The sequence below is a fragment of the Cherax quadricarinatus genome, chromosome 93 (genome assembly GCF_038502225.1).
Source record: "Cherax quadricarinatus isolate ZL_2023a chromosome 93, ASM3850222v1, whole genome shotgun sequence".
Classification (NCBI taxonomy): Eukaryota; Metazoa; Arthropoda; class Malacostraca; order Decapoda; family Parastacidae; genus Cherax; species Cherax quadricarinatus.
This window is the reverse complement of record NC_091384.1, coordinates 591,332-604,526: the sequence shown is the minus strand read 5'-3', so window position 1 is coordinate 604,526 and position 13,195 is coordinate 591,332. Positions and strand designations below refer to the sequence as shown.

The window sequence follows — 13,195 nt, the reverse complement described above, 5'->3', positions numbered from 1 at the left end:
TGGGGCCTTTTGGAACCTAATCTGCTGTATAAGTAGGGCCTTTTGGAACCGTTGTATAAGTGGGGCCTTTTGGAACCTAATCTGCTGTATAAGTGGGGCCTTTTGGAACTTAATCTGCTGTATAAGTGGGGCCTGCCAAAAAGGTAACATATTTACTATTGATTTTAATAGTTGTCTTGTCAGAAATTTGCAGACATCACAGTTCAAAAGACCCATCCATGTGGGTTCATATGTATCATTGATCTGTGTTTATTATACAGATCAATGGCTGTCTCCCACTGAGGCAGGGTGACCCAAAAAAAAAAAGAGAAACTTACACGTCATTGATAGAGGCACGCAGATATGACAGTGTAGTTGTCTCTCTAAACAGCAAATATCCCAAATCCCTCCTTTAGAGTGCATAATTTGACAGCAATTGAGTGAATGTTGGTGAACATGTCTTCTCTGGGTTACCCTGCTTTGGAAGTAGATGGCATTTGAATTTAAAAAACTTGTAATTTGATAGGCAATAGATGTTCACACTTGTATATTGTAACCAGGAACTACAGATAAGATTGTTAAATCTGGTGGTCGTGGAAGTACAGGGACTAGTACTGGTACAGGAGGAACCAAGCAGACTTCTACAACAAGCTCAATAGTAACTGGGGAACGAAAAAGTCCTACAGGATCTGCGGCAAATAGCCCCAAACCATCAAGCACTAAAAATGGTGAAGAAAGCAGTGATACTGAAGATGATGTTAAGAGTGAATCTGGCCCTAAGGTTCCTCCCCTGAAGATTGTTCTTGGAGGCGGTACAGAGCAAGAACCTAATACTAGAAATGGCAAATGCTCTAGCAATAGACAATTGCCTTATGTAGTCAATACTAGTTCCGGAGAAGAGAAGGAGGCTGCAGCAGAGGGAAAAGAGGTCGTTTCAACTACTAAGGTGAATTGTGATGTATGTGGCAAAATTGTTTGTGTCTTCTAGACTTAAGTTATATATATTTATGTTATTAATTTTAAGTGAAATATATAATGAGAATGATGACTCAGATTTTGTTCTACTTGGTCTGCCTGATTATTGAAAAAAAATATTTTGTTTAAAGTTCATTCAAGGAACTCTCAGTTAAATATTTGTATTGTATTTACAGTTGACAGTTGGATAACACGTGCTCTGTTAACATGTTTCCACCAAAAGACCAGTTGCAAATTTGCGGCATATTTTTGATGAATGCTGTAAAAAATCAGTTTACATGGTGGCGTGCATGTAAGGGAAGTTGTGGCATGCACCACATTCTTTCTTCTCCATCTCACAGTGAGCCTCATTGCAAGTCCACTGTCTTATGTCTAGTGGGTGGGAGTGTGAGAGCTATTGAGTGAGGACAGGATACTGGGTGAAGAAGGGTGAGTGAAGGCCTGAGCGAAGGGATGAAAGTGGCCTGTGGGTGAATGCTGTCACTGTTGTCCAACATTCCTTTCACTCGTACGTCCCATGCAGGTGAGGGAGAATGGGGATGAGGTGGGTACAAACGTGGGAAGGGGAGTGTGGAGAGGGAATATGGGTGAAGGGGAACTGTGGGAAATGGGTGAAGGTGGGGGCCTGGCAGTGAGGCTACACAGCAAGGCTCAGGGCTTCTTTTATGTGTGTGTAATACCATACCTCATGCTACGTTCATACATATCTAGTACCATACCTCAGTCACGTACTTGCCCACACCAACTGCTCAATTCAACCTTACCCCTTTACCCTTGTGGCCACATGCCCTCACTGCATACTAAGCAACTTCACCCATACCTCCTACAACCCCTACCCATACAACCTACCCTCTATAATTTCCCCACAGGCACATGCCTTCACCCATACAACCTACCCTCTATAATTTCCCCACAGCCACATGCCTTCACCCATACCATCCATTTCCCCCCTCCCTTCCCACACAGACACAATCTGCTCATTCAGTTACCTCTACAACCACTCGTCTTCACCTACACTATTTTTTTACAGCCACATTCCTCACAACCTCATGCCCACACCTTACCTGACCACCCACACCAGACTACCGACAACTACACCTTTCACCCACAGTATTTCCCTATAGCTTCAAGCCCACACAACCCCACTTCTACACCTTACTCATGCTTTCAATCACACCACACCCTCAGCTTCTAACCCACAAAGTCCCACTCCCACAGCACTTTACCCACACCTTACTCATGTTTTCATGACCCACACACTAACACTTCATTCACACCTAGCCATGTAGCCACCAACCACCTTGATTATTGCCCACACCAACCTTGCTCTCACCCACCCCAGCCACTCTTCGTACACACCACCACTCATACTGGGTCATCGACACTTCCACCTACACAGTCATCATCACATTGCCCTGTTGCTTCTTGCCTTCAGCCCCTCACCCCTTCATTACCCAGCATTCTCTACCTCCCAGCACCAATCTCCAGCTCCTTCCCCCACCCTTCCACCATTTGGTCTCCACATGACATCAGTCCCCCAGTCTCCCCACCTGTACACTGAACCTGCTCACCCCAACTGCTTTAACTCCTCCTGTTTATACCCCAACCACTCTAATCCCTCCTTTATAACCCCATGCAGTTGCAATGAGTAGAACAACCAAACCATAAGGCACTTATGTCTGCTAGCAAAGATGTGGTTGCAGGATCTTTGACTGAAGTGCATCACCACATTGACCTACAATTATATATATATTTTTTAACATGTTGGCCGTTTCCCACCAGCAGGGTGACCCAAAAAGAAAGAAAAACCCAAAAAAGAAAAAAATTTTCATCATTATTCAACACTTTGACCATCACTCACACATAATCACTGTCTTTGCAGAGGTCCTCAGATACGACAGTTTAATGTCCCTTTGAACTGCCAGTATCCCAGACCCCTCCTTAGAAGTGCAGGCATTCTGCTTACCATTTCCCTGAATCCCTTTGCAAAATATTACCTTGCTCACACTCTTAGCAGCTTGTCAGGTCCCAAAAACCATTTGTCTCCATTCACTATTATCTAACATGCTCACACGCTTGCTGGAAGTCCAAGCCTCTCGCCCACAAAACCTCCTTTAACTCCTCCCTCCAATTTTTTTTGGGGGACAACCCCTACCCTGCCTTCCTTCTACAAATTTATATGCTCTCTATGTCATTCTACTTTGTTCCATCCTCTCTAAATGATGAAACCACCTCAACAACCTCTCTTCAGCCCTCTAATTAATACTTTTAGTAACTCTACACCTCATAATTTCCACACTACTAATTCTCTGCATAATATTTACACCACACATTGCCCTTAGACAGGGCATCTCCATTTCTTCCAGCCGCCTTTTCGCTGCAGCATTTACAACCCATGCTTCACACTCGTGTAAGAGTGTTGGTACCACTATACTCTCATACATTCCTTTCTTTGCCTCCATGGATACTTTTTTTTTTTTTATCTCCACAGATACCTCAAGGCACCACTCGCCTTTTTTCCTTCATCAATTCAATGGTTAACCTCATCCTTCATAAACCCATTCACCGACAAGTCATCTCCCAAATATCTGAAAACATTCACTTCTTCCATACTCCCTCCCTCCAATATCATTGTTTTTTACAATTTTGAGACCTATAAAAAATTTGGTTGGCTTTTTTGGGGGTCTTTTCCCATATGTTCTGCTGTTCAGTTTACATGCATTTTTTATTGCATACTATTTTGAGAAATGTAACTACACGTACTGTGTTATCTGAGGGTCAACTGTAGATAAAGATTATAACCTCATAATTGCTGTTATGTACTGTTTTGCTCATTTTATTAGATGGATGATCAGGGGAGCTCAAACAACTGTGGCAGCAGCTCTGGCAGTGAGAAGGGCAGTGGGACTAGAATTACTAGATCTCAGCGGGGAGGAAATTCCAGCTCTACGGAAGAATCAACAACAGGTAATATAAGGGTGTTTTATTGTCCTTATTAAAATGCTAGACAGTTGTTTATATTGGCCTGGTTATAGACTGGGCTGCAGGGATGTTGATCCTCAAAACCCTCTCAAGGTATACTTGGGTAATGAGAAGTAATTTTAGTTTGCATAATTAGTGAGATAAGTTGCATGATTATTTAGTACTGTTAATGATGAGATACACCATAATCATTATTTGATTTGGGACAAAATTTTATTTACAGTGAAGGTTTAATTGTGTGGCAGTTGTCTTGCCATCTTTGTTGGCAGTCTTTGTTATATGTCCAGTCTAATATATATTTATGTGTTGGTAACTTAGAAGAAAGAGTTAAGTTTTAGTACATGCATGATTTATATTCAGTGTAGGTTTCTGATATTTTGCTTATTACTAACTTATTCTCATGTTATGAAGTTAATTTTCATACAAGGTGTCCAATGCCATTTCCTTAATCATTCCTTAAATTTGCATATAAATCTGTAGGGTAAGGAAGGCGGGGTAGGGGTCATCCTTGAAAAGGTTGGAGGGATGGGGTAAAGGAGGTTTTGTGGACAAGGGTCTTAGACTTCCAGCAACCGTGCATGAACATGTTAGGAGTGGATGGAGACAAGTAGTTTCTGGGACCTGATGAGCTGTTGGAATGTGAGCAGGGTAATATTTTGTGGAGGGATTCAGGGAAACCGATTAGCCGGGCTTAAGTCCTGGAAATGGGAAGTACAATGCCTGCACTTTAATGGAGGGTTTAGGATATTGGCCGTTTGGAGGGACGTTTAAACTGTCGTATCTGAGCGCCTCTGCAAAGAGAGTGATTATGTATGAGTGATGGTGAAAGCGTTGAATGATGAAAGTTTTTTTCTTTTTGGATTTTTCTGTCTTTTTGAGTCACCCTGCCTCGGTGGGAAATAGCCAGTGTGTTAAAAAAAAAAAATGTGCAGATGTATTGAACAAAATCTATCAAAATCTGCCTGAAAGTAAGTGTGTACTAACCAATTCCACAACAGTATAAAAAATAATAAAAATCAAACTTCTTTCAGCATCAACGTCTACAGTTAAACCTGAACCATCAGTGAAAGTAGAGGAATCAGCTCGTCCTACAACTAACATGGATGATGCAGTTCATCCACGAAAAAGAAAAATTAAGATGAAGGAGCCAGAAGTGGAGTCTCCTGTTGTTTCACTTGTTGATCAGCCAATGAGTAATTGCTATGAAACATTTCTCAGTATTAGGAAACAGGTAGGTGTAACCATAATCCATCATTTTATTTACCGTAAGACATTCATGCTCTTTTCATTTATATATATCAACACAAAAGCACACACCTACCTTATAGATCTGCTAGCAGTTGTTGACATGTATATATGCAATACATGAATATTTTTTTTTTCTAAACTGGAGAACTTTTATTATATAGTAGATATGTTGTAAGAATGATTTTTACAACAAAGTTTTTGTGATGAGACAGGTATGAAATTATGGCATAAATTATTATAGGATGCTATAAAACTTGTATAGGAATTGAATTTAATGACATCAGAGGATAGAAGAACCAGGAAAGATATGGTAACATATAGAATTGATTGGATTCAGGCCTGGAAGTAGCTTGACGCTGAATTTGAAGTCGCAGAAATATTAAATTTTTTCTCAATATTCCAGAAGATGGGTTAAGTTCTCCTATAACCCCCAGTCTGTTTTATGGGTTTTTATTTGGTCTGATTCAATTATTGAGACTGTAAACCATGAATATTCTTTCCTGGTTATATATTATCTGAGAAATAGAGTAAATTGTCTATTTTTTTTGTATGAATAAGAATTCAATATGGAAAGCAAGTGTAATGTAGGAGAGGGCTGGGGACATGACTAATGAACAGAGCAAATGTTTTAATGCCAAGAGTGTCTGCATTGTTTATTATGGACTTTAATTTTTTTTTTTTGTTGTGTGAAATTGGTCAAATTGCACAATTTTGATCACTTACTGGGTAGTTGAAATAGTTGAATAGGTGTTTCTTTTGCTCAAGCCATAGAATGGAAGGCATACTAGCAAAATAGCTAAGAATTTGATCAGCTGGAACAATGGAATTGTCCTAAAATATGACTCAGAGTGAGCAAAATCACTGGTTCGTAAATTTTGCCAAGATGGCTAATTTTGTGCCAGTGTAATTCCACAAGTTTTCCATCAAATTTCATAATTTTGATGTCATTACCTTAAGAGAAAGATTCTCTTCCATTTCAGATGAAAAAATGATTTAAAAATGAAAATGGACACTGAAATCAGTATTAATTTTGGAAGTGTGGACAGTGAAAGGGTTAAACCAAATTCACAATCAGAATTGTTTTTCACGTCAGTCTTTGCATGGGGCATGTTTTTTTGGTATGTTCTGTGCACACACTCCACACAGATACATTCTCTCATATCTAGTCCAGAACTTACTGCTCACAGCTTATGTGAGTGAGCCGAGCTCATGACATAGATCCGTGTGATGGTTCTTGGCTTCAATAACATAGTTCTACATGACGGACAGTGAAAGAGTTAAGGTTTATAAGACATTCTTCCATTCCTGAATCCTTATTGGTTTTCTTGGAGGGTTTTAGTTCTTTCAAAATTTTTGTCTTTTTCTTCTGTTTTAGTAATTGCTTAACCCTTTCAGGGTCCAAGGCCAAAATCTGAAGTCACGCACCAGTGTCCAAGAAATTTTGAAAAAAAAAAAAAAAAAATTATTTTTTCTTACAGAATTAAAGAGCATATTTTTGTGAAGGTAATAAAACAAAAAAAAAATTAGAATCTGATCATTACTTACCGAGATACAGTGCCAAGAAGTTTATAGAAAATGATGTGGTGGCGGCAACATCGACGAATTCCACATATGCGTATTATATTATTTTGTTGTTTTAGTTGTGTTTTCTTTTCTTTTCCAATTTTTTTCTATTCCTACTAACATTTGGGGCCTGAGAGACCAATACTGTATATAATTGATATATATATATATACTCACTGTATTGAACACAATAACCGCACTGAAGTTATTATCATATTATTGTTTACCACTGTTGTTTATTACAATAAACATGCACAAATATTGTATAAGACTAATGTTCTATCATATATTTACATATTTACAATCACTGGACATGGTTTTAGAACTGCTGGAGCTTGTGGAACTCCTTGAAACAAGGCACCATGCACAGAGGCACCTTACATTCCTCACACATAAACCGAGTGTCTTTGCGTCTTTGTTGCCTTCGTTTTGTTTGTGCACAGACAATGCATCTCTTCTGAGCAAATTTCTTTTGAGTTGAAGGAAGCTGTATTATGAAATGATCACCTTCTCTCCTCAAACGCTTGGGTATATTGTGATGAATTCGAGGACCATGTTGTATTGCAGGTGTTGTTACCTGGTACTTCATTATGAGTTGTCGGACAACAGACAAACAAAATTCACCATACGGTGGTCTGTTACCAGTCTTTATTTGGTACATATTATATGCATTCAGCATTGAAATGTCCATGAGATGGAAGAAAAGTTTCATGTACCACTTGTAACTCTTACGAACACAGTCAACAAAACCAATCTGCATGTCACACTTGTCAACCAAGCGCATGTTTTGTGTATAATCAATCACTGACACTGGTTTTCGAATACGTTCATTAGTCACTCGATCAACTTTGCCACTGTCTTGCATTTCATTACGGTGAATGGTTGTCAACAATGTGACATCTCGTTTGTCATGCCACCGTAATGCCATGATGTCATTGGCAGTAAACACCTGCACGTCATTACCACGAACACCTGCGTTGAGCCTGGGCATATGTTTACGATTAGAACGCACTGTGCCACACACATCTGTCTTGTTCACTTGCATGAAATCACTGAGTAATGGGCTTGTGTACCAGTTATCGGTATATAATGTATGGCCCTTACCAAGATAAGGTGCCATCATGTTTCTCACTACGTCACCTGAGATACCCAATAACATCTTGGTATCTTTCAATGTTTTACTACCCGTGTATACAACAATATCCAACACCAGGCCACTGTCACAGTCACAGAGTACAAACAATTTTATACCAAAGCGGTTCCTCTTGCTCGGTATATACTGCTTGAATGACAGTCTACCTTTGAACAAAATCAAAGACTCGTCAATTACAAGATTCTTGAATGGATAAAAGTATATCCTGAACTTTTGTTTGAGATACATGAAAACATTTCTAATCTTGTATAACCTGTCACTTCTGTCAGGCCTGGTTTTGTCAGAGAAGTGCAACATACGTAACAGTAAGATAAACCTGTTCACTGGTATTATTTCACTGAAGGATGGGGTACAAATTAGCCGATCTGTGGACCAGTATGCTTTTATATTATGCTTATAGACGTGAGGCATAAGCATTATTGTTGCAAAAAGCAAATACATTTCTGCAACAGTCGTCTCTTTCCACCTGTGTAGTCTTGACTGTGGTGATAAGATCGTATTTGCCATGGTGTACTGAAAATACTTATTACTTTCCCTGACAATAATTTCCATCAATGGCTGGTCAAAGAATAATTCAAAGAATTCCAGTTCATTGGCCGTGGTTCCAAGGGGACAGATAGGTAGAATTCCACTTTGAGAGTCATCAAAGTGGTGAGGGCTGGGAACAAAATTGGGATTTTGCTGCCAATCCCAGATACGGTTTGCTGGTGGATACTGGACATCATAGGCTGGTTGTACGGGTGGTTGTGGCGGGCTGGTGGGTGACGCTCCGCTTTGTCCTTGAACTGACGAGTCAGCAGCGTGGGTCCCCGTGTGGCACAGTGAGTCACGCATGGCGGTGCCACTACCACCACCAGCACCACTAACACCATCCACTGATGCCTGTGGCCCATCCATGCCAAGTGTAGCCACATCATCCTCACTATCACTACCTAAAACGGGTGTAGGGCCACGGGATGTACTCCGGGATGTACTCCGTCCCCTGGGCACAGCATAGGGTACACTACCCGAGCGCATGCGGCGGCGAACATACCGACGCTTCACTGGTGAATATGTTTCCTCACTATCACTACTCGAATGATCGTCGAGCGCAATAAAATCACAATCCACGTCAGAATCATCGTCATTACTGAAGTCAGAGGCCAGGCCACGGGAAAATATTAGTTTTCTCTTACGTTTAGGAACACCCGACCGTGAGTCACGAGTGCCCACACCAGAGGTAGAAGGTCGAGGATCGTCGGGGTTTTCTGCACTATTATCGATATCCTGGTCATTATTTTCGGTCACTAACTTATCAAAGCCGTAGAATTCGTCTTCATTTCCACTTCCATCAGTGTCAGAACTATCAGACAGGAAGAGGAGAGTCCCAATTTTCCGGGGAGTGAGAGCTGACTTGCGACGAGGCATGGTGAACAAGGGTGACTGAGCCGGCGTTCCCACAATGCTATGCAGGCTCCTAGATTTTTTGTTTACGGCGCACACCCACGGCGCAGACCCATTCTCTCACATGTAGGCCTATGAGCGCTTTCGCGCTAAATTTGACGGCACTAGAATTTTGGCGTAGATCTACGGTTTGGACACTCACCGAAAAGCCGTAGATCTACGGGACGGACCCTGAAAGGGTTAATACAGGGGATGAGTTCTTGATCCAATTAATTGGAGATACCCTTCCCATCCTTGGATCCTACCTGATTGCCTTTCATTTTCCAGGTGCTATATGACCCTTATGGGTTTAGTGCTATCCCATGAATATAATAAAGTATAATACAAATAATAGTTCAGTAATTGTCTATAACAAGGGTATGTAATTTGTGTGGTTGCATATATTAGTAAGAAAATAAAATACAGTAATGTGTACATTGATAAGCACTTCACAGGACTCATTGTATGTATACTATTTCATAAAACAGTCAGTGAAATTTAAAATGAAACATAACTAACTTATGAACTTTAATTATGCTCTTATTTCTGAGCAGATTGAGAGACGGCGTGAGAATTTGCGGCCTGTTCAGCCCAAACCTCCACAAGGGTTTAAAGACTACTTAATGAACCGCTGCTCATATGTGTTGGCTGGGAATGCCACCTCAAGGCTATCTGTGCCAGTAATGTCTCCTCCGGCATCACTTTCGGCATTGCTAAAGGATCTTTTTAATGATCAAGAAAAAGAACGTTATCGCCTAAGACTGCAGGTACATTCACAGTTTTTTAATTGTTCCCTTGTTAATATACTTAGCAGATATTAGTGTACTTAGCATATGATAGAAAAAGACCTGTACAATTAAATCGTATTTTTTTTTTTCAACAAGTTGGCCGTCTCCCACTGAGGCAGGGTGACCCAAAAAGAAAGAAAATTCCAAAAAAGAAAATACTTTCATCAACATTCAACTCTTTTACCTCACTCATACATAATCACTGTCTTTGCAGAGGTGTCCAGATACAACAGTCTAGAGGCATATATAGAGATATATAACATATTCCTCCAAACTGCCAATATCCCAAACTCCTCCTTTAAAGTGCAGACATTGTACTTCCCATTTCCAGTACTCAAGTCCGGCTATATAAAAATCACCGGTTTCTCTGAATCCCTTCACTAAATATTACCCTGCTCACACTCCAACAGCTTGTCAGATCCCAAAAACCATTTGTCTTCATTCATTCACTCCTCTCTAACACGCTCACGCACGCTTGCTGGAAGTCCAAGCCCCTCGCCCACAAAACCTCCTTTACCCCCTCCCTCCAACTTTTCCTAAGATGACTCCTACCCTTCCTTACTTCCCCTACAGATTTGTATGCTTTCCAAGTCATTCTACTTTGTTCCATTCTCTCTAAATGACCAACAACCCCTCTTCATCCCTCTGACTAATACTTTTAGTAACTACACACCTCATAATTTCCACACTACAAATTATCTGCATAATAGTAGGTTGGTAGACAGCAACCACCCAGGAAAGTACTACCGTCCTGCCAGATGACTGTGAAACAGAAACCTGTAACTGTTTTGCATGATGGTAGGATTGCTGGTTTCTTTTTCTGTCTCATAAACACACTAGATAACAGGGATATCTTGCTACTCCTACTTACACTTTGGTCACACTTCACAGACACGCACATGCATATGTATATACATACATCTAGGTTTTTCTCCATTTTCTAAATAGCTCTTGTTCTTCCTTATTTCTTCTATTGTCCATGGGGAAGTGGAAAAGAATCTTTCCTCCGTAAGTCATGCGTGTCGTATGAGGCGACTAAAATGCCGGGAGCAATGGGCTAGTAACCCCTTCTCCTGTAGATATTTACTAAAAAAGAGAAGAAGAAAAACTTTATAAAACTGGGATGCTTGAATGTGCGTGGATGTAGTGCGGATGACAAGAAACAGATGATTGCTGATGTTATGAATGAAAAGAAGTTGGATGTCCTGGCTCTAAGCGAAACAAAGCTGAAGGGGGTTGGGGAGTTTCGGTGGGGGAAATAAATGGGATTAAATCTGGAGTATCTGAGGAAGTTAGAGCAAAGGAAGGGGTAGCAGTAATGTTGAAGGATCAGTTATGGAAGGAGAAAAGAGAAAATGAATGTGTAAATTCAAGAATTATGTGGATTAAAGTAAAGGTTGGATGCGAAAAGTGGGTCATAATAAGCGTGTATGCACCTGGAGAAGAGAGGAATGTAGAGGAGAGAGAGAGATTTTGGGAGATGTTAAGTGAATGTATAGGAGCCTTTGAACCAAGGGAGAGAGTCATTGTGGTAGGGGATCTGAATGCTAAAGTAGGAGAAACTTTTAGAGAGGGTGTGGTAGGTAAGTTTGGGGTGCCAGGTGTAAATGATAATGGGAGCCCTTTGATTGAACTTTGTATAGAAAGGGGTTTAGTTATAGGTAATACATATTTTAAGAAAAAGAGGATAAATAAGTATACAAAATATGATGTAGGGCGAAATGACAGTAGTTTGTTGGATTATGTATTGGTAGATAAAAGACTGTTGAGTAGACTTCAGGATGTACATGTTTATAGAGGGGCCACAGATATATCAGATCACTTTCTAGTTGTAGCTACACTGAGAGTAAAAGGTAGATGGGATACAAGGAGAATAGAAGCATCAGGGAAGAGAGAGGTGAAGGTTTATAAACTAAAAGAGGAGGCAGTTAGGGTAAGATATAAACAGCTATTGGAGGATAGATGGGCTAATGAGAGCATAGGCAATGGGGTCGAAGAGGTATGGGGTAGGTTTTAAAATGTAGTGTTAGAGTGTTCAGCAGAAGTTTGTGGTTACAGGAAAGTGGGTGCAGGAGGGAAGAGGAGCAATTGGTGGAATGATAATGTAAAGAGAGTAGTAAAGGAGAAAAAGTTAGCATATGAGAAGTTTTTACAAAGTAGAAGTGATGCAAGGAGGGAAGAGTATATGGAGAAAAAGAGAGGTTAAGAGAGTGGTGAAGCAATGTAAAAAGAGAGCAAATGAGAGAGTGGGTGAGATGTTATCAACAAATTTTGTTATCAACAAGTTTTGGAGTGAGATTAACAAGTTAAGGAAGCCTAGAGAAATGGATTTGTCAGTTAAAAATAGGAGAGGAGAGTTATTAAATGGAGAGTTAGAGGTATTGGGAAGATGGAGGGAATATTTTGAGGAATTGTTAAATGTTGATGAAGATAGGGAAGCTGTGATTTCGTGTATAGGGCAAGGAGGAATAACATCTTGTAGGAGTGAGGAGCCAGTTATGAGTGTGGGGGAAGTTCGTGAGGCAGTAGGTAAAATGAAAGGGGGTAAGGCAGCCGGGATTGATGGGATAAAGATAGAAATGTTAAAAGCAGGTGGGGATATAGTTTTGGAGTGGTTGGTGCAATTATTTAATAAATGTATAGAAGAGGGTAAGGTACCTAGGGATTGGCAGAGAGCATGCATAGTTCCTTTGTATAAAGGCAAAGGGGACAAAAGAGAGTGCAAAAATTATAGGGGGATAAGTCTGTTGAGTATACCTGGTAAAGTGTATGGTAGAGTTATTATTGAAAGAATTAAGAGTAAGACGGAGAATAGGATAGCAGATGAACAAGGAGGCTTTAGGAAAGGTAAGGGGTGTGTGGACCAGGTGTTTACAGTGAAACATATAAGTAAACAGTATTTAGATAAGGCTAAAGAGGTCTTTGTGGCATTTATGGATTTGGAAAAGGCGTATGACAGGGTGGATAGGGGGGCAATGTGGCAGATGTTGCAGGTGTATGGTGTAGGAGGTAGGTTACTGAAAGCAGTGAAGAGTTTTTACGAGGATAGTGAGGCTCAAGTTAGAGTATGTAGGAGAGAGGGAAA

At 40.4% G+C, this 13,195-nt stretch overlaps 1 protein-coding gene across 11 annotated transcripts in view; it reads left to right on the top strand.

Annotated features, from left to right (window-relative positions):
* Nucleotides 1–13,195, top strand: part of LOC128703500 (ankyrin repeat domain-containing protein 11) — a 77,164-nt gene that overhangs the window by 28,394 nt on the left and 35,575 nt on the right. For 8 of the 11 annotated variants that reach the window (XM_070104542.1, XM_070104550.1, XM_070104545.1 and 5 more), the window contains exons 9-12: nt 540–937; nt 3,798–3,921; nt 4,968–5,167; nt 9,877–10,089. In XM_070104542.1, the coding sequence (XP_069960643.1) occupies nt 540–937; nt 3,798–3,921; nt 4,968–5,167; nt 9,877–10,089 (935 nt within the window). The remainder of the gene's footprint in view (nt 1–539; nt 938–3,797; nt 3,922–4,967; nt 5,168–9,876; nt 10,090–13,195) is intronic. The other 3 variants (XM_070104549.1, XM_070104546.1, XM_070104548.1) reach the window with 3 other exon arrangements.